Raw genomic sequence first — 20153 nt, 5'->3', positions numbered from 1 at the left:
TTGGCATATTGTTTGGGAAAATATGAATGAAGTAGGTTCGCCTTCTAAATGCGAACTGAATAAAATTGATCCCCCAACCTTTAAAACAAGCTTAGTTTGGCCGCTTGGGATTTATGCCATTTTTTAGACTCTGTGTTCCACATCGCTGGGATTGTGAAACGCTGCTCTAAGACGGCTGACTCGCCGCCTCTGTCTTCTGTGGATATGCTACTTGTTCTGGTGACATTTCCTGCTCTTGGCTTCCTCTCTTTCTGGCGAAGTGCTTGTCAAAGGATCTCCCCGCAGGGACCAACCACCTTTAGAGCGAGAGTTTGGAAGCCAAGAAAATGAACTGTTGATGGCCCCAGAGAGGTGTCCAGTGGACACAGATTAAAAAAGCAATGTTTGAAAGCAATGTTTGAAAAAGGAAAAGGGGACCCTAGGAATAAGAACATAAGGAGAGCTTGCTGAATCAGGCTGGTGGTCCATCTACAAGGCTGGCACCAGGAGTGACTGGGCCCTCGGGTGCCAGCCTGCACTGGGCCCCCTGCTCCCAGCCCCCCCCAGACCGTGTGGGACCACTCCACCTATCTCTTCTCTCTTTCTGTGAATGTCCTGTGCGCTGGGAGCACAGGTCACTGCCATCAGCCAAGATGGCGGTAGAGGCTTTTCTAAGGGGCTGATACCCCCACTGCCATCTTTGTTGATGGCACACATATGCGCTAAGCTGCGTGTTCACATGCATGCCGTTAATCAAGATGGCGAAAGGGGCATCAGCCCCTTATCTTGGTTGATGGCACCTGCACATGCAGGGCATTCACAGAAAGGGAGGAGAGATGGGTGGAGCAGGCATGCACCACAGGCCCGCATGGTCTGTGGAGGGGGGCTGGGAGCTCCTTCTCTGAAATCTGCAGCAGTGTCGGGAGTCACGGAAGGGAAGCGCTACCCCCACACCCTAAGGAGGGGCTCTTCAGGGGCCCCTCAGCCAGGGCCTGACCTGGCCACCTTTTGGCGCCAGCCTTGCCCATCTAGTCCAGCATCCTGTTCTCTCAGTGGCCAACCAGATGCCCTTGTGAAAGCCTGCAAGCAGGACCTGAGCACAAGAGCACTCCCCTCCTGCGGTTTCCAGCAACAGGTATTCAGAAGCATCCTGCCTCCCACAGTGGAGGCAGAGCCTAGCCATCATGGCTAGTAGCCATTGATACCCTTATCTTCCATGAATTCATCTAAACCTCTTTTTGAAGCCATCCATGTTGGCAGCCATCGCTGCCTCCTCTGGGAGCCAATTCCAGAGTTTTAACTCTGCCCTGTGTGAAAAATCCCTTTCTTTCGTCTTCCCACATTCAGCTTCGTTGGATGTCCCCGAGCTCTAGTATTACGAGAGAGGGAGGAAAACCTTTCTCTGTCCACTTTCTCCATTCCCTGCATCATTTTATAAACTTCTGTGTATTGCCTCTTGCTCGCCTTTTCTCTAAACCCCAAAGCCCCAAATGCAGCAACCTTGCCTCCTACGGGAGTTGTGAAGGCAAGCCCCATGATGGTGCATGTTGTGATGTTCCTGTATTAGTGTATATATGGTAAGTGCTGTTTGGATAGGAGATACATGGTAAGTGGAATGAAAGAGGAGGGGGGAGTAAATGGGCAGTAGAATGCTGGATGATTGGCTGAGTGTTTGGATGGCTCGAGAGTATAAATGGAAGGATGACAGTTGAATCTGGGTGGACGTTAGTGAGTTGTTTGAGAGGGTGGACGTTAGTGGGTTGTTTTGGTGGGTTTGTGAGAGGAGATTGTGTGGAGAGTTGGTGGATGTGAGGAGAGTGTGGAGTTCGGATTAATACTAAGACCAGTACTTCAGGAATAGATGAAACCATATGCTTAAGTGCCTTTATAAAGAAATCTTGTTATCTTTGTTATTTAATAAATATATTTGGTTTACCAAAGGCCTGATCCTTGGCTGGGGTTTCACAGACCAGAAGGGAGGGTAAGGTAAATACCAAGGCTGAAGGGAAACTGTAACAAATGGTGGCAGCGGTGAAGGGGATAATATAACACCACAAGTATTCAGAGCAAACCAGAATTATATATAAAGATCAAAGGGATTGGGGACAGCTTAAGCACTCAGTCACAGAGGTAACCTGATAGAGAGACTCAGGCAGAGTCTCTGGGACTACTGGTTATAGGACGTGACTGGTGGTGCTGCCTAGCAGGGGGATCTGTTGAGATCTGTGCTAGAGCGGGGAGAGAAACCATAAAAAAGGACAGTCCGGACTGGTGGAGTCCCTGGTGGTGCCTAGTGACAGGCAGTAACCACGAGCAGGTAGGAACCTGACAGGGAGAGCCAGGGAAGGGCGTCACACATGTCTGTACTGAACCCAGAGTCACTGTACCTACTTGCATGTGGACGCTCTCTACATGCAACATGCCATCTGGGGTGCAAAGGATCTGAATTCACTTACACCGCAGGGTTGAGGAGCCTGGGGCCCTCCAGGTGTTGTGGGACTACAACTCCCATAATCCCTGATTTTGGAGCGTGCTGGCTGGGGATGATGGGATTGAAGAGTCCAACAACATCTGGAGGGCCACAGGTTCCCCACCCCTGGTTGACTCATTTCCCCCCAAGAAATGCATCTTCTCCCATCTAATTCGTGTTGCTCCTGAGTTGGAGTTTGGCAATGGGCATCGCACTGAACTGTGACTTCATCACAGTGTACAATGGCAATAGAAGATAGAGGAAACTGAAGCAGTATGCTTCAAAGGGTGGATAAAATGGCCAAATACAAGATCCAGTTGCCAGTTGGAGCTACAACAAAATGTTGCAGCGTGGAAGAGCCTTTGTTCAACATGCTCCATTCCATTACTCTTCCTGCCTGGTTTCCTGCACTTCCTACTTCTGGCAACAGTCTCAGTCAGCATTCAGTGGCCACTGAAAAAAAGTCAATCCTGACTGGGCTGTTTTTGTGGAGCCCTCCGCCTTTTTTGTCCTGCAAACCTTGGGGTTCCACCAAGCCTGCTAAAACCAGGGGTGGCACCAAAGGGGGGACAAGGGGGGAAGCGCCTCCCCCACAAGAAGCGCATCCCCCACCTAGTATATTTCACCCACCTAGAAATATGCCTTGCCCCTTCTGTTCCCCACCAGAATTTTTTTTCTGGTGTCTGTGCCCCCTGGTTAATATTTTTTCTGGTGCTGTTGCTGGCTGAAACCTCTCCCTTCTGCATGGGTGGTGCAGTTTTGGACACGTAAGCAATGTCACACACCTTTAAACATTGGAACTCGTGGGAGTGATAATGTCACGGGGTGATGGAAGAGGAAAATGAAGAGAAGAGGGATGGCTAAACTCTGTCTAGAAAGCTGACTTGTCCATGTTTTGCATCCATTTGCAAGCATGTCTTATTCAGCGATAAAAAGGGTATGAACTTGTTTTCAGACATTGCAGGAGATCTGAGAGGGATAAAAAATGGAATCTTTCTGCTGTTTTGACTGGTGACGGCTACGGCTGCAAGTCGTACCTGGGAGGGAGCCTCTCTGAAATCAGTGGCAGTTACTTCCAAGTATGAATGAGTGAATCTGTCAATACTGATTTCTCTGTGTCTTGCATTTTTCCATTCATAAGTTCAGTTCTTCATATTTCCACATCAGTTTGCTGCTGCTATTATTATTATTATTATTATTATTATAGACCTCATGAAAATTAATCAGAATTCTTTTTCCTAATATGCACATTGCTCTATGGAATTTTGCCTAACATGCCCATTTTTGCAAGGCAATTTCTCCTAATGCGCTACATTTTTCTATGTTATTTTCACAAATGTGTGCATTTTTCGAGCACTTCACCCTAGTGTACGTACTTTTGTACCCATTATTTGGCTGGAAAACTGCATTGCAGGATCCGGAGAAGTGTGGATTTGAAAGAATGGCTGTTGCGGTTACTGTTAGTGTTTCAGAAAGTGTGGATCAAGGAGGTTCACCTTTCAACGTGAGCTGAATCATATCTCTCCCTTATGCCAACTTCCAGGTAAACATGCATATGATGTCGTTGCACATGATGATTGTGATTATTAGGATTTGGGGTGTGATGGGGAAATATAAGAAGATGACATTTGGGTTGCAACATTTTTACAGTGCTCATTTGTAAATTTGCACAGATTCAATCAATTATCTAAAATTTATTTGATTAACCAATATATATATATTTTAAAAACCTGCATGACAGCCTTCCTCTGAATATTGCTATTACTAGACTGCAAAGCTGCATATACACTTAAATTTTATTTTCTCTGTTAATTTCTCTCTGTGTAATGCCTAGCTACTTCAAATGCTTTATAAATGTTACACAGTCGTGATTATTTTCTGTTAATAAATTTTGGAACAGCACACAAACATATCATAGGCATTGCAATAACGTACCCTGAGAATGCATAGAAATGATGAGATAAAAGTATGTTGTTTGACTAAAGAAAATAACAGGAATACTCTCCAATCATCACAACATTTCTTGTTCCAGCCACTTTTCAACCATTTCTTTTCATACATTACATTTTTGGGGGCTCTTACTGATCTAGTTTATACATTATGGCTGCACCCCAAATTCTAAAGAACAATTCTGACAAAATGGGTGAGATTTTCCCTCCCCAATATTGAAATTGACATTTTTGCTCCTAAAGGCCTATTGATTTCACAGGGTCTACTGTAAGCTGAAACAAGCCTGGACCCAATCCTTTTGTGTCTATCTCACTGCTATGAAAAGCTGCACTCTGCTTCCTAAACATCACATTTAACCGCTTGCAGCCCTAACTCCACTTGGGGGTAATCCCCACTGAATTCAATGGGATTTACTTCTGGGTAGATACTCAGGATTGCAGCCTTAAAGGCACGCCTTTAACTGGTGTTATAGGCATAAGAGTAGCCCGCCTTTTCTCTGGATTGCTGGCAACTCCAATCACAGCACATTTCTTCTTTGGCTAACCCGGAGTGTGCTTTGTGAAGCTCTGCTGAAAACTGGGGCAGGCAGTTCACAGAGTTGCGCTTTTGTAGGGGGGGTCCTTTTAAAGGAGCACCTTTTGCACAAGATCCTTCCCACCTGCGCGCTTCTGCTGACCACGAGATGGCGCCAGAAGGCCACAAACCGATCCTTTAAAAAGAAACCGCACAGACCTCAAGAAAAGGGCGAATTAAGCTGGGGGAAGGCAGATATAATTTTTGAGAGCGTGAAATTGACATATATATATATATATATTTGCAGGCTCCTTTCCTTGGAGGCAGCTGCTGGCGATGGGCGGCCCCCTGGCCTTTTCCAGCGCCTGCGGGTCGCCCGGAGGGATGAAGGGAGTCGGCAAAGATTTCCCCCAGCTGTCGAATGGCTCACCTGGGGGAAAATTAACCCAGCTTTTGTGAACAAAAAAGAGATTTTTTTTAAAAGGGTCAACTGTTCCTCTCTCGGGCCCGCCTTCTTGATTATTTGGTGCCCCCGCCGAGGTCGGGGTCGGGAGCCGGGCTTGCTTTCTTGCAATGCGTTGGGGAGCTTCGAGAGCAACGACGACCCCTGCTGCTCCCGTCCGGATCATGCCCCAGACCGCGGGCGGCTGGGCTTTAGGCGCGGCTCTGAGGGGCGTCCCGATGGGGGGCGGCCCGAGACTCTCCTGGTGAACAGGCTGGAGCCCGGCCGGGGGGCGGAGAGAGAGAGGGCGCATCGTCGCCAAGCAGGCGCCCCGGGCGATCCTATGCGTTGGCTGCCGGTGTTGCAGGCGCCCCTGTTCGGATGCGGAGAGATGCCTTGCCCGGGGGTCTACACGCCCGGCGGCGGCGGCCAGCAGGCGGAAAGGGCTCGATCCGGTTCCGAATGCTACACCAACCAGACCTTCGTCTTCGACGATGGCAGCTCGCGGAGGTAACGAATGCATCATTTCTGCCTCACTATATATCATGTCAAGATGGTAAGAGGTGATGAGGAGGCGTTCTTGAAAAAGCATCAGTCAGGCGGTATTTCTGGCAAGTTTGTTTTGGATCTTCCCCCCCACCACCACCACAATCCCATGGATGGCTAAAACGAATGGGTTGCCGTCAAGGCTAGCCCTACTCAGAGTAGACCCGCTAGTTCGGTTCTCATTTTTCTCATCTTATATTGAGTCCTCCACATTCCTGCAGCAATTTGCGATTTTTTTTTTATATAAAGGATCCTCATGAAAATTCATCCAGCACTTTAGTGCAAATTTCTCCTAATAAGCAAGTTTTTGTAGGCAGTTGTGACTAATGTGCACATTTTTGCAAGCCATTTCTCATCATATAATGCATTTTTGCATGTTCTTTTCACTCGTGTTCATTTTTATGTAGGCTTTCCTCTCATACATGCGTTTTTGGAAACATTGGCTAGAGAACAGCATTGCAAAATTTGGATAAGGGAGAATTTTGAAGGCTGGCTGAGTTTCGGTCCTCATATTGGTTTGGAAAGTGCGAATTTGATAGATTTAGCTTGAAATGTGAACTGGATCAAGTTTCTTGCCTATCCCTACTCTGAGTAGACCTGAGTTGGATACAAGCCGGTATATTTATCACAGAGACTAAAGTAAAAGAGAGACAGTAATGTCTTAAAGTTTTTTTTAAAAAAGGAATGGAAATGTTTCAGCTCTGCTTTCTTCAGCTGCCGGCATATCTGTTATGTTAGTCACAGTGATAAAGGGTTGTAGGTAAAGTTAAGCCTACTCAGCATAGACCCATTGAAATGAGTGGACATAAGTTGGGTCTTCTCTGAGTAGAACTAGCATTGGATATAACCCAAAATAGCCGGTCGAGGCTGATGGTTCCAATGTCGGTGGGGCAGCGAATCCGTTCCACGTTTTAATCTGAACTTTCACGGAGCTGTCCAAGGCACTGAGCACTAACAACTGGAGTAGATTCACTGCTTCATTGACATTGGAGCCACCAGCCTCTATTGAAAATATCTATAGGTTGTCACCAACTAAATCCGACTCAGAAGAGACCCATTGAAATGACTGGGCATGACTAACTTAGGTCCATTCATTTCAATGTGGGTCTACTTTGAGCACAACTAGCACTGTATGTGTGTGTTCAAAATCACATATGTATCTTGGCAGTCTTTCCTAACATAGGCGCTGCTTGGCTTCATCAGTCCAAAGGTCCATCTTGTCAAACACCTTGCTATCAAAAACACTTGCCCGGATGCTTCTCTGGCAAACCCACAAGCACCGTGCATGTCGCTGGCATCTGGCCAACAGAGTACAGTACAGAAGCTCAATTTGTGTGTGATCCTAAGTGCAAAGACTAGGCTTGGTGAATCAGTCCTAGGGAGTCCGCTAGTTAGCCTGGCTTTCTGTTCCCCTCAAATGCCATCTGGAAGATTCTGGAAACCTATCTCTGATTTTTATTACCCCAGAAAGTGGTGTTCTGAGATAGACAGCCTCTGAATATGAAGGCTCTATGGAAGGGCTGTAGTTCAGAGCATCTGATGTGCATGCAGAAGGTCCCCGGTTCAATCCTCCACATCTCCAGGGATTGATTGATTGAAGTGTGAGTCACTGATTTAACAGAGTGGTCACTAATTTAAATAGTGATAGACTTTTAATTCCCCTCCCTTAATTATATCTTAGGTTGTTGCTGTTATATATGTATGTCATTTTACAGTTGAACCTGAGATACGTAGGTAATAACTTATGTTGTGAGACTTTGTATTTTACTGAGTATTTCTGAGTATTGCTTAATTTTTTTATATTGTAGATATTACATTAAGTATTGATATATATTGTTTCTTCCGTTCTGTGTTGTGAACCACACCGGGGTCTCTTGATGAAGGGTGGTATATAAAATGAATTAAATAAATAAATAAATAATATATTTCTTTTTAAAATGATGATCAAAAGTAGTCCTAAGAGTGTTTCCCCCCCCCCTTCACAAGAGATACTTTTAGAGCCTCCTTGGTAGAATCAGGCAGAAATGTTCCTAGTGCTGAATGCAAATCACAGTCAAAACTCCAGGCGCAAATGTTGCTAGTCCTCAATGCAAATCACATTCAAAATTTCCCCCAGCAAAGGAGCAAGCTAAGAAATTCTGCATGTCAAACCTGCATTCTGCTATCCACTGCAGCAGACAATTTTCCCCCAAACAATCAGAGTGGCAGGAAGTTCAGCCAATCAGGTACCAACCCCACCATCCTCAGTGCCCTCACTGGCCCTGAGACCCTAAAGGTGGCATCTGATCGGCTGAACTCATTGCCACTAATGCTGCTTTGAGGAAGCTAGTTACATTAAAATTGTAGAGGGTTGCTGGTGCTGTGCTTCCCAGTACACTGTAACTTTCTGCCATTGGCCTGCCCCTTATTCATACATTCTTTTCCTGTTGCCCTAAGGCAACAGAGCACCTGACTTCTGCCCTGAAATCAGGAGCTTACAGCATCACTGCAGCCAAGAATGCACCACTCTGGGTACCATATTTCTGAAAGCTTTCAATGGCTGTCAACTCTTCCTCCTCTCCTCCAGAGCAGGGCCTTTTTCATCCTGGCCCCATAGCAGCAGAATGTTCTTCCTTATTCAGTTCATTTGCGTTCCCTACTCATGAAAAGCTGGAGAGGCAAGAGTTAAAAGTTAGGCACTGTAGATGACTTTATGTCTGTTTTGATCTCTTGTAACACCCAGAGCCCAATTTACATATGTACGTATGGAAATTTCTAGACCGCTAATACCTATGTTTCAAAGCGGGTTGCAACAAGCTTGAAAACCGAGTAAAAAAACAATACAATTAATGAAGCAGTAAAAATCAAGTCAAAACCTAGCAAAATCAAATACCAGGCTGCATGGCTCTGCCCCGCAGGCTTGTTGAAAGAGAATTATTATTATTATTATTATTAGTAGTAGTAGTATTAGTAGTAGTATTATTTGATTTATATCCCGCCCTTCCTCCCAGCAGGAGCCCAGGGCGACAAACAAAGGCAGTAAAAACATTAAAACATCATAAAAACAAACTTTAAAACACATTAAAACAAAACATCTTCAAAAATGTTACTTAAAATAAGCTATGTTCTCAACGTGCATTGGAAACCACAAACTGTCAGCGCATGTTGCACATCTATAGGCAATGTGCTCCATAGAGCAGGTGCCATCACATTAAATCAGACATGGGGACCCTCAGGCCCAGGATCTGAATGTGGCCCTCCAAGCCTCCCTACACAGCCCTTTGGATTCTTCCGAGGGTACCCCCTTCACTTTGCACCCTCCTTGAGTCTTTTGTGTGTGTGTGTGTCTGGCTGGAACGTGCCCTTGAACTCGGACCAGGCTGCTTTCTTGCCGGCATAGAGGATTGAGACGGGTGTGTAGAAACCAGCCTACAGTGTAAAGATCAATTTTGCATTTGCTGTTGCGCTCATTTTTGTCTCTGCCCCCCCCCACCGCTGGCATGTGGCCCTCGGAAAGTTGTCCAGAAGGGAATGTGGCCCTTGGGTTGAAAAAGGGTTTCGTATCCCTATGCTAAATGGTCTCTTCTAAGAAACTGCCGTGCAGAACTCAGGGGAATATGGCACCACGGGGGTGGAGACATAGGAATCTGCCTTATACTGAGACAGGCCATTGGTCCACCTACACTGACTGGCAGTAGCTCTTTGGGGTTTCAGGCTGGGAATCTCTCCCTGCCCTACCTGGAGATGCTGGGGATTGAACTGGGAACCTTCTGCGTGCAAAGCAGAGGCTCTACCACTGAGCTATAGTGCTTTTTCAGATGACCAGTGTCCAGCTCCGATTGGCTCCAATCTGTACCCACACGGCCACATACAATGCTGTTGTGACTGCTGAGTGAGCCAGCCAGCCCAGGAGGAGAAGGAAGAAGCTCCTGGTGTCCGCAAGGCCATCTCCTTCACCAGAGGAAGGGCCAGGTTTTGGTGGGATTAGGGATGGGAAGATCTGTCCATTTCAGTCCTCTCTGTGTTTCACTTTTTAAATGTTAAATTCAGTCCTCCACTTTTCTGCAGCCACCTGCGAATTTTTTTTTAATCCCCATGAAAATTCTCCACCGTGTTGGTGCAAATTTCTCCAAGCAAACACATTTTTGTAGGCAGTTTTGAGAAAGGTACACATTTTTGCAAGCCCTTTCTCATCAAATCATGCCTTTTTGCATGTCCTTTTCACTCATGTATTCATTTTTATGCATGCTTTCCCCAGATATATTAAATGTTGTTTAGTTGGCAACAGCACCCCAAAATTCTAACATGTGAATTTCGAAGGATGGCTGAGTTTCGGTTCTCATATTGTTTCGGAAAGTGCAAATGTGATAAATGCTGCTTGAAATGTGAAGTGACTCGAAATTCTCACCCATCCCTAGGTGAAGCCAATTAGCATGAAATGGGAGGCAGTGTGTTAGCTACTGAGAAGAGACTTCTCAGTGGCTAACATGCTCCCTTTTCTTGTTGACCAGCTCATACATAGAGACCTGGCAGGTAACCTACTCCCAAAAAACCAACAGGTCTGTGACACCCCCCCTCCACAATCCCAGACAGCTACACCCCTGGTAGAACTATTGTGGCTAGTAGCCACTGATAGCTTCCACCTCCATAAATTTATCTAATCCTAAAGACATTCAAGTTGGTGGCCATCAAATTCCACAGTTTGTGCTGTGTGAAGAAGCACTTTGTTTTGTCTGTCCTGAATTTTTCACTCTGCTTCTTTGGATGTCCACGAGTTTCTGTCCCTCCCTTCCTCCCAGTAGGAGCCCAGGGTGGCAAACAAAAGCACTCAAAAGACTCTAAAACATTATAAAAACAGGCTTTAAAATATATTACAGCAAAGGATCCTTAAAAACATATTAAAACAAAACGTCATCAAAAACATCTTAAAAAAAAACACCTTTAAAAACATCTCTTTTAAAAAAAGCTTTAAAATCATATACCCGGTATGATTTGGGGATTGCAAGATGCGAGGAGTAAATGATGGCAAAGATCCCAGAGGAATAAATGATGGCAAAGAACATTTGCATTCCCACCACTGTTTATCATTTGCGTGTGATATCTGTGCAGCTGGAGGGTAGTGCAGATTCCTTTTTCCTTTCCCTTCCCATGGGAAATCTGGGTTAATGTTAGTGTTTGCCATAAGGAATAGATCTGCCTGCTGGGAACTGTCAAATCCCCTCTCTTGACCATGTAAGGGAACCCTGGATGGGTCTACCACAAAGCAGCAGTCACAAAGACGGAACTCTCTTTCCAAAACAACCTGAGCTTGTGTCAGATGTGATGGTAGGGAGGAGAAGGAGGAGGAAGTCCTGACTCAGATTTCAAAAGAGTTGACGCTTACATGCCCTCATTGCGGGACTGAGGGTTGACTGGAGCTGGAGTGGAATCGGGGCCCAGAAGTCTTTGCGGGGCAAAATCTGGGCAGAAGAAGTGCCGTTTCTGTCTCCAAATCTGGTGGAGGTATTTGACTTTACAGCTTCTTTGGAGAGGGGTTTGGGGGCACCTGTGTCGAATGTTGATTGTGTCCCCACAAAGAGGGAGTTGGGCACAGCTATTTATAACCTGCTATTTATAACCGGTGTGGAATACCAATAATGCATGGTTAGGGGAGGTTGATCCACCCATCTGTCGAGAGGGCTGGTTCTTAAGGATATGGGCTCTGGCTTCTCTGATTAAATTGATCGATTTTATACGAACTGGTGGTGGTGGGGTAAACAACCAAAGGATCTATTTATGCAGAACTGGAGTGTGATGGTTTCGTGTTGGAATGAGAAGACTCTCATTCCTAATTCAGCCCCATTCTTAGGAATAACCTGATAATGTGTCTCCTCCTTTAATTGATATGGGTGAATTAAATGATGTAAACAAATACATAAAAACCAAACAAGGCATTGGCCCTAAGCTCTCGTAAAGAGAAGTGTGTTTGCCAGCCACCCTGGGCTATCTCCAGAAAGCAAACTGGGCATTTAAGAATATAACAACAGTCCTGCTGGTTCAGGCCAAAGGCCCATCTAGTCCAGCACCCTGTTCTCTCAGTGGCCAACCAGATGCCCCAATGGGAAGTCCACAAACATGACCTGAGTGCAACAGCACTCTCATTTGACGAGCAAGATGTCCCCTCCCCATCCCAAATGAAAACTGAGGTGCAGTGTAAGAGTTTCCTGTTTTGGTCCTTTGCCTGGGTTAGATGGGAAGCCTGGAGGTTGCTTTGCCCGAGGATCCCCCAAATCCCGGAGCCGGTGTCTGCAGTTGAGTTAAGGATTCCAAAGAACTGGCTGAGCGAATGTCCTGAGGCAGGGAGTTCCACAAGTAGGCTGCTGCCAAGGAGAATTGGGTGGTTTGTTTTTTTAAGGTATTTGTATACTGCTTAATGTTCAGAATGTCTAAGCGGGGTACTGTACCTGTAATTTTTTTTTAAGAGCAAGAACAATTAAAATTTATATATTTATTTATTATTGGATTTATATACTGCCCTTCCTCCCAATAGGAGCCCAGGGCGGCAAACAAAAGTACTCAAAACTCTTTAAAACATCATAAGAGAAGACTTTAAAATATATTAAAACGAAACATCTTTAAAAATGTTTTTTAAAAAGCTTTAAAAACATCTTTAAGAAGATTTAAAAAATATTTTGTTTTTTTAAAAAAATGAACGTTTAAAAACGTATAAAAAAGCAATTGCAACACAGACTGGGATCAAGTCTCAACTTACAAGGCTTGTTCATCATAGAATTCATAAAATCCATCAGAGAAAGAAACAAAATCTACCTTAAAATGCCTGCTGGTATAAGAGAGTCTGTGTCATACTCCTGAAGTTCAACAAGGAGGGTGCCTATCTAGTCTCACTCCACTGGGAGTTCCACAGGCTTGGGCCCACCACACTGAAAGCACAGCTTCTCATAGTTATGAGCAGTGCATCTGAACCACCAAAAGAGACACCACCCCAAAGACTTCAGTGATTTTGCAGGGGTATAATGGATCAGGCAGTCCTTAAGATATCCTGGACCCAAGTTGTTAGGGACCTTATGAATTAATATAAGAACCTTGAGCCTGGCCCAGTAACATCCATGCAGCCAGTGCCAGCTTTTCAGCACTGGAATTATGTACTGGCTGTTGTCTGTCCTCATCCACAGTCTAGCTGCAGCATTTTGCAGCAGCTGGAGCTTCCAGATGAGGTGCAAGGGTAGCCCCACATAGAGTCCGTTGCAGTAATTAAGTCTTGAGGCTACAAATGCATGGATCACTGTAGCTGAGCTATCCCTATTAGAGGTTAGATGACAGGAAATGCCTCAAATGGGTAAGTGTGACCTTTGGTTACACTCCCAAAAATCCTCATCACAACCATCTTCTATCTGAAACCTATGTCCTCACTGTGGGAGGCTGTGTGGATCCAGAATTGGCCTCCACAGGCAGTCACTTACAGACCCACCGTTAAAGACCTTATCTTGGAAGACCATCTTACTCGGCCACGAGTGATCGCCAATGTGTTTTTAAATTTGTATATTTGTTTTTAATGTTTTTAATTGTTGTAAACCGCCCAGAGAGCTTTGGCTATGGGGCGGTATACAAATGCAATAAATAAATAATGACACTCCCAAAGGCCCCAATCCATCGTGCCTGTCATCCCTCCTTCCTGAGTGGGCAATCGAGGTTGACCTTTGCTTGCTCCATGTCAGCGCACTGAAAGCTGACCGGGTAACTGCAACCGTTTTGCAAGCAAAGTTCTACAAATGCTCAGCAAGTCTCTGCAGCGGAGGGTCGTCAGGTAAAGTTAGCAGGCTCCTCAAAGTCCACAGGGCAGAGCAAACCCACCAAGTCCATTTTCCAGGAGGGTGAAAAAACGTCCAATTCCAAACGGAACTCTTGCTGCCGAAAGGAGATCATCTGAGGCATGTAAGAAAAGCTGCCTGCGCATGTTAGCGGTTAGGGTGAGTCCAGAAGTTTAAAACAAACATTTCTTGATTATTCAAAGTGACTGCAGCATCAGGTTCTTTATGTAATTTTTCGTAACAGTTCCAATTGTTTGGTTCAAGTATGGCTGGTGCGACTGGGTTTAAGGCAGCCTTTGCCAAGTTGGTGCCCTCCAGATGTTTTGAACCCCAACTCCCGTCGGCCTCAACCAGCACCGTATGACCATTCCTCCAATCTGACTTCTTCCCTAATCGCAAGAAGTCCACATTTTTAATTAAAAAGTAGATTTGTTGCAGTAGGGCGGCAGAGCACTTTAATTGTGCAGACCCAAATTTCTGTTACACGCTTGAATCCCTTGGGCAAAATACCACCATGAAGGTGACCTAGGAGCCCAACATAACACTAAAAAAATATATGAAAACTTTAAACAATAATGGGTTGTGTCCCATGCTAGTTCTACTGAGAGTAGTTCTATTGAAAATAATAGACATGATTAATTCATTTCAGTGGGTATGCTCTGAGCAGAACTTAACTGGATATAACCCAATGATAAGCTGTAAGAACAGATTGCATAAAGATGTTCTTATTGTTTTATCCAGTAGTGTAGTGGCAAATTCGGAAGTGCAGGATCCCCTCATGATAGTCACAGCCACACCCATCCCATCCCCCTTATTGGTGTTGCTGGGTTGAGATGAATGGCATCCTTGTTAATGCCTACTTCCACAACAACAGATGTCCCTAGGATCCAATAAGCATGAAAGGAGAGGGTGTTAACTATTGAGAAGAGTCTTCTCAGTGGCTGACTCACCTCCTTTCGCTCTGATGGGCTCTCATCAGCTGGAAAGGAGAAGCAACCATGTTAGAAGACTCTTCTCAGTGGTTAATACACTCCCCTTTCATGCTGATTGGCTCGTAGGAGGCTGGAGGCATAGGGACCCTGTCCCCCAAACAGTAAGGGGTCTAAGGCCTCCTGGGATCCTGGATGACTACATCCCTGGTTTTATCACTTGTTGTTTGCCACCCAGGGCTCTTTTGGGAGTAAGGGTAGGATATAAATGTAACAAATTCTACAACATGTTAAACCACTTTTAAAGTTTTGTAGTAATAATGGTGATAATAGCTTTAAAATGCCTGAGAAAATAAAAATGCCTTTATCTGGCATCAAAAGGACTACAGGGTAGGTACCAAGGGAGCCTGCCTCAGGATGGAATTCCACAGTTGGGATGCCAACACTAAAAGGGCTCCCTCTCGAATAGCCACTCACCACAGCTCCCTTGGCAGGGGCACCCAAGAAAAGGTCACCAAAAGGTAATCTTGGGATCTGGGTAAGGATATGTGGGAAGAGGCAACTCTTCAGGAATCCTGGTCCCAAATCACAAAGGCAAAAACCAGGACTTTAAATTCAGCCTGATAACATCTAAGATCAGACATTGCTTGCTGAAATTAATAAACTTGACCCCAAATTGTTATTAACTATTATTCCCAGGATTGCTTGGGAATTCTAAGAAACAAAAAAGAAACCAGTGCAGTTTTAAAGTCTGCTATCTTGATACAAAATGGTGTTGAATTGTATCCAACCACAGATGAAAATTTGCTCCTTAATCTCAGGAACCACCCATGCAAAATTTGGTTAAAATCAGTATAGTTTCAGTCTGCCATCTTGATTCAAAATGGCATCCAATTGTATCCAAACATAGATGAATACCTGCTCCTTGATCTTGGGGACAATCATGCCAAATTTGGCCAAGATAGGTGTCCAAATCCACTTTCCAAAATATATCATAGATATTAACACTATTAATAATATAGTTATTTCAGCAGGGGTTGAGTTTTGCTTCTGGGTAAGTCCTGCATTTACTGGAACATTTGATGTACTCTGGGAAATTCCAGGAGTGAGGCATTTCTTACAGGAGACTGGCTTTCTTGCAAAATTGACTCCGAGCTTCCTAAAAACGGACCCAGTTGTAGGATCAGTGGTCAGAGGAGGGGAACGCAACCTTTCTGGAGTAATGGAACATGCAGCCAAAGTTCATTAGAGTTCAGCTTCCTTGTATCCAAAATGCATAGTCGGAGAGTTGTGCCCCCTTCTCATATAACTGAGGAAGTTGGCAAGCTCAATGAAGCTCAGTTTCTATATGGAGTGGAGGACAAAACCTTACTGATGACGACCTTTTCACATTGCCAACTTCTCTGTTTTGGAATCCTCGGACCAGATTCTTTCCACATTCACTGCTTTTGTTAAGAACTTGTGTATGGGGTTGGGGAGTGGGAATCTCGCAGTGCAATAAGCCATTTGATCTCAAGAAAGTAACTGGTAGGTGCTAGACTACCATGCTTCTCCATATCAGGAGCCTGGAGCATCCTGTTTTGTTTGTTTATTTACTGTCCCTCCCTTCCTCCCAGAAGGAGCCCAGGGCAGCAAACAAAAACACTAAAAACACTCTGAAGCATCTTAAAAACAGACTTTAAAACATATTTAAACAAAACATCTTTAAAAACATATTTTTTTTAAAAAAAGCTTTAAAAACATCTTAAAAAGCAATTCTAGCACAGACGCAGACTGGGATAAGGTCTCTACTTAAAAGGCTTGTTGAAAGAGGAAGGTCTTCAGTAGGTGCTGAAAAGATAATAGAGGTGGCCCCTGTGCAACATTTTAGGGGAGGGAATTCCACAGGGTAGGTGCCGCTACACTAAAGATCCGTTTCCTATGTTGTGTGGAACAGACCTCCTGATAAGATGGTATCTGCAGGAGGCCCTCACCTGTAGAAAACAGTGATCGGCTGGATATATAAGGGGTAAGATGACCTTTCAGGTACACTGTTAGCCTCAGCATTTCCTGAAGTGGTTAATACTGACCCTCTGGGATCCATGTGGGGATTGAATAAAGATCTAGAGGTCAAAAGAGTGTGTGTATGGATGGCCTAGGGATGGAAAAGATGTTTACGAGCTATAGTGTGGAAAAATGTAATTAGAAACAATGATCCTCAGAAATAAAGGTCATGGGCGTGTGCAGAGTGTGCCTCCTTTACCAGTGAGGAACCTCTGTATTTAATAAGATGATTCCACAACACTATTCCATTTTTAAATGATTTCTAGCAATGGTGCTTGATAATTAATAAATTTGATTATATATTGATTAGGGATGGGCAAGAATTTTGATTCAGTTCGCATTTCAAGCCAAATCTATCATATCCACACTTTCTGAAGCAATATGAAAAACACAGCCATCCTTCGAAGTTCACACTCGAATTTTGCAATGTAGTTCACCAACCAAAGTTTACAAAAATGCACAGATTACAGGAAAATGTGCATAAAAATGAATTTAAGAGTGAAAATAACATGCAAAAGTGCATTATGGGACAATATTGATATGGTTAACACTGATATTTCTTGACTTTATTTCATTTACGTTGCCAAGAATTTGGACTGGGGTCACTGACAACTTTATAAGCTCATCAAAGGGTCAGTGAAGTCAGAAATTTGGGGAATGCTGTGAGAAAAGGATGCTGGATTAGGCTAGCCTCATAAACTGCTGGACCTGTGCGCAGTTCCCTCATGTGGCGAACCACTGAATTGCAAGTGGCAGCTATCTTAAAGAAGTACCTTCAGGGTCTGGATTGACTCTGCCCACCAGAGTGGCTGTTGCATCCTCCTGAACAGGAAGGCATATATGAAGTCTTCCTGGTGCAGTTGAGCCTTGCTTGAACAGCGAGATCTTCCTGGGTTCTGCCACGTCCCTGTAACCTTGCTTGGGCCTGATTGTTAGTTTGCCCATTCATCCTGACTTCCTCTTTGTGTCCAGACTTGGGATGCGAACCCTCCAGATTACAGCCTGAATGTAGCCCTTGGGTCTCTCTCTCTCTCTCTCTCTGGCCCATGTCACGCTCCTTGCTGGCGGTGCGCCACTTTTGCCTGGCTAGAATGCGTCCTTGATCTGTGATAATGGGTCTTGCTTGCCGGAGGCGGAATGGTGTGTGTATGGTGTAGGCAATGGTGGCTGGTTCCTATTCGGACTGTTGGGACAGACAGCTGGGAGTCCAACAGTAGGTGGAGCCAGAGAGCCAATGACGAGCAAAGATCTGTCCCCATTCTCCTCTTTGCTGAGTTCTACAAGGGCAGCAATGAGACTACTGAGGAGGAAGCTGACAGCCAAGGCCACCCCTTGGACTGGTTGTAAGTAAGAAGGCAGGCAGATGGGGGTTGTCTGAGGGCAGAGTGAGTTTGGTGGGGTACTGCTCCACTTGCCCAATAGATCAGCTTCCACTCTCTCTCTGGGTGTGAGTTGGAAAGATTTGTTAATTTCAGAAACAGCCCTCAGGTTGGGATGGACAATAAGGATGGAACACTAGTACACACTAGGTATGGAAGGGTCTGTCAATTTCAGTTCTCTCAGTTTCTCATTTTTCCAATCTTAAATTCACTTCTGCACGTCTGCAGCAGTTTGATTTTTTTTTTTAAATCCTCATGAAATTTCTTAAGCAATTTAGTGCAAATTTCTCCTAATAAACACATTTGTGTAGGCAGTATTGACTAATGTACCCATTTTTTCAAGCAGGATCTCATAGAAACAGAGTTGGAAGGGGCCTATAATGCTATTGAGTCCAATTCCCTGCTCAGTGCAGGAATCCAAATTAAAGCATACCTGACAGGTGACTGTCCAGCTGCCTCTTGAATGCCTCCAGTGTTGGAAAGCCCACCACCTCCCAAGTTCATTGGTTCCATTGTCATACCGCTCTAACAGTTAGGGTTTTTTCCCTGATGTTCAGTTGAAATCTGGCTCCCCGAGCCTATTATTCCATGTCCTGCACTCTGGGACAATCCAGAAGAGATCCTGGCCCTCCTCTGTGTGACAACCTTTTAAGTACTTGAAGAGTGCTTTCGTATCTCCCCTCAGTCGTCTCTTCTCAAGGCTAAACATGCCCAGTTCTTTCAGTCTCTTCTCATAGGGCTTTGTTTCCAGTCCCCCGTTCATCCTCAGTGCCCTCTTTGGAACCTGTTCCAGTTTGTCTGCATCGTTCTTAAACTGGGGTGTCCAGAACTGGACGCAGTACTCAAGATGAAGCCTAGTTTCATCTTCATCTTCAACTCACTAGGATAGCCTTATGCTGCATACACACTATAAATTTGCAGGACACCTCCCTGCCCTGCAAGAATCCTGGGAACTGTAGTTTACCCTTCATAGACCTCCAGTCCCTCATCTTTAACACACTACAGTTCCTAGGATTCTTGGGGAAAAGTCATGTGCTTTCAATGTACGGCGTTGTATGAGCAGCCTTAGGCAGGCCACCCTCTGCCAGCCTCAGTTGCTCCAGCTGCAATATGGGTGTGTTATTGGTTGCCAAAAAAGGGACAAAAGATGACACAGATTTGTGTAAAGTTTGTATGTGCTACTGTATGCATGTGTGTAGGTGCAAAGTTAGAAATAGTGACTATAATTTATATTGTAACATTGTTGTAAACCACCCAGAGAGCTTCAGCTATGGGGCGGTATACAAATGTAGTAGTAGTGGTAGTAGTAGTAATAATAACAACAATAACAACAACAATGACAATAACAACAATAATGGCAGCAACAGCAACAATAAAACAGCAACAATAAAACACCAACAATAAAACAGCAACAATAAAACAGCAACAATAAAACAGCAACAACAGCAACAATAAAACAGCAGCAACAACACCAACAATAATAAAACAGCACCAATAATAATAAAACAGCAGCAACACCAATAATAATAAAACAGCAGCAGCAACAACACCAATAATAATAAAACAGCAGCAACAACAACAATAATAAAACAGCAGCAACAACAATAAAACAGCAGCAACAACAATAATAATAATAAAACAGCAGCAGCAACACCAATAATAATAAAACAGCAGCAGCAACAACAACACCAATAATAATAAAACAGCAGCAACAACAATAAAACAGCAGCAACAACAATAATAATAATAAAACAGCAGCAACAACACCAACAATAATAAAACAGCAGCAACAACAATAAAACAGCAGCAACAACACCAACAATAATAAAACAGCACCAATAATAATAAAACAGCAGCAACACCAATAATAATAAAACAGCAGCAGCAACAACACCAATAATAATAAAACAGCAACAACAACACCAATAATAATAAAACAGCAGCAACAACAATAAAACAGCAGCAACAACAACAATAATAATAAAACAGCAGCAGCAACACCAATAATAATAAAACAGCAGCAGCAACAACAACACCAATAATAATAAAACAGCAGCAACAACAATAAAACAGCAGCAACAACAATAATAATAATAAAACAGCAGCAACAACAAT

The 20153-nt window shown here is 44.3% G+C and overlaps 1 protein-coding gene across 4 annotated transcripts in view; it reads left to right on the top strand.

The window, feature by feature from the left end:
* Positions 1–5130: 5130 nt before the first annotated feature.
* KCNT1 (potassium sodium-activated channel subfamily T member 1) overlaps positions 5131–20153 on the top strand; it is a 176104-nt gene continuing 161081 nt past the window's right edge. For 3 of the 4 annotated variants that reach the window (XM_061604089.1, XM_061604088.1, XM_061604090.1), the window contains exon 1: positions 5131–5864. In XM_061604089.1, coding sequence (XP_061460073.1) covers positions 5698–5864 — 167 coding nt within the window. In that variant the 5' untranslated portion in view covers positions 5131–5697. Of the gene's footprint in view, positions 5865–11287; positions 11382–20153 lie in introns of those variants that run through there. The other variant, XM_061604091.1, reaches the window with a different exon arrangement.

This window comes from Rhineura floridana, chromosome 20, assembly GCF_030035675.1.
Source record: "Rhineura floridana isolate rRhiFlo1 chromosome 20, rRhiFlo1.hap2, whole genome shotgun sequence".
NCBI classification, from domain to species: Eukaryota; Metazoa; Chordata; class Lepidosauria; order Squamata; family Rhineuridae; genus Rhineura; species Rhineura floridana.
Note: the sequence above shows the minus strand (reverse complement) of the source record. Positions and strands in the feature narration are given on the sequence as shown.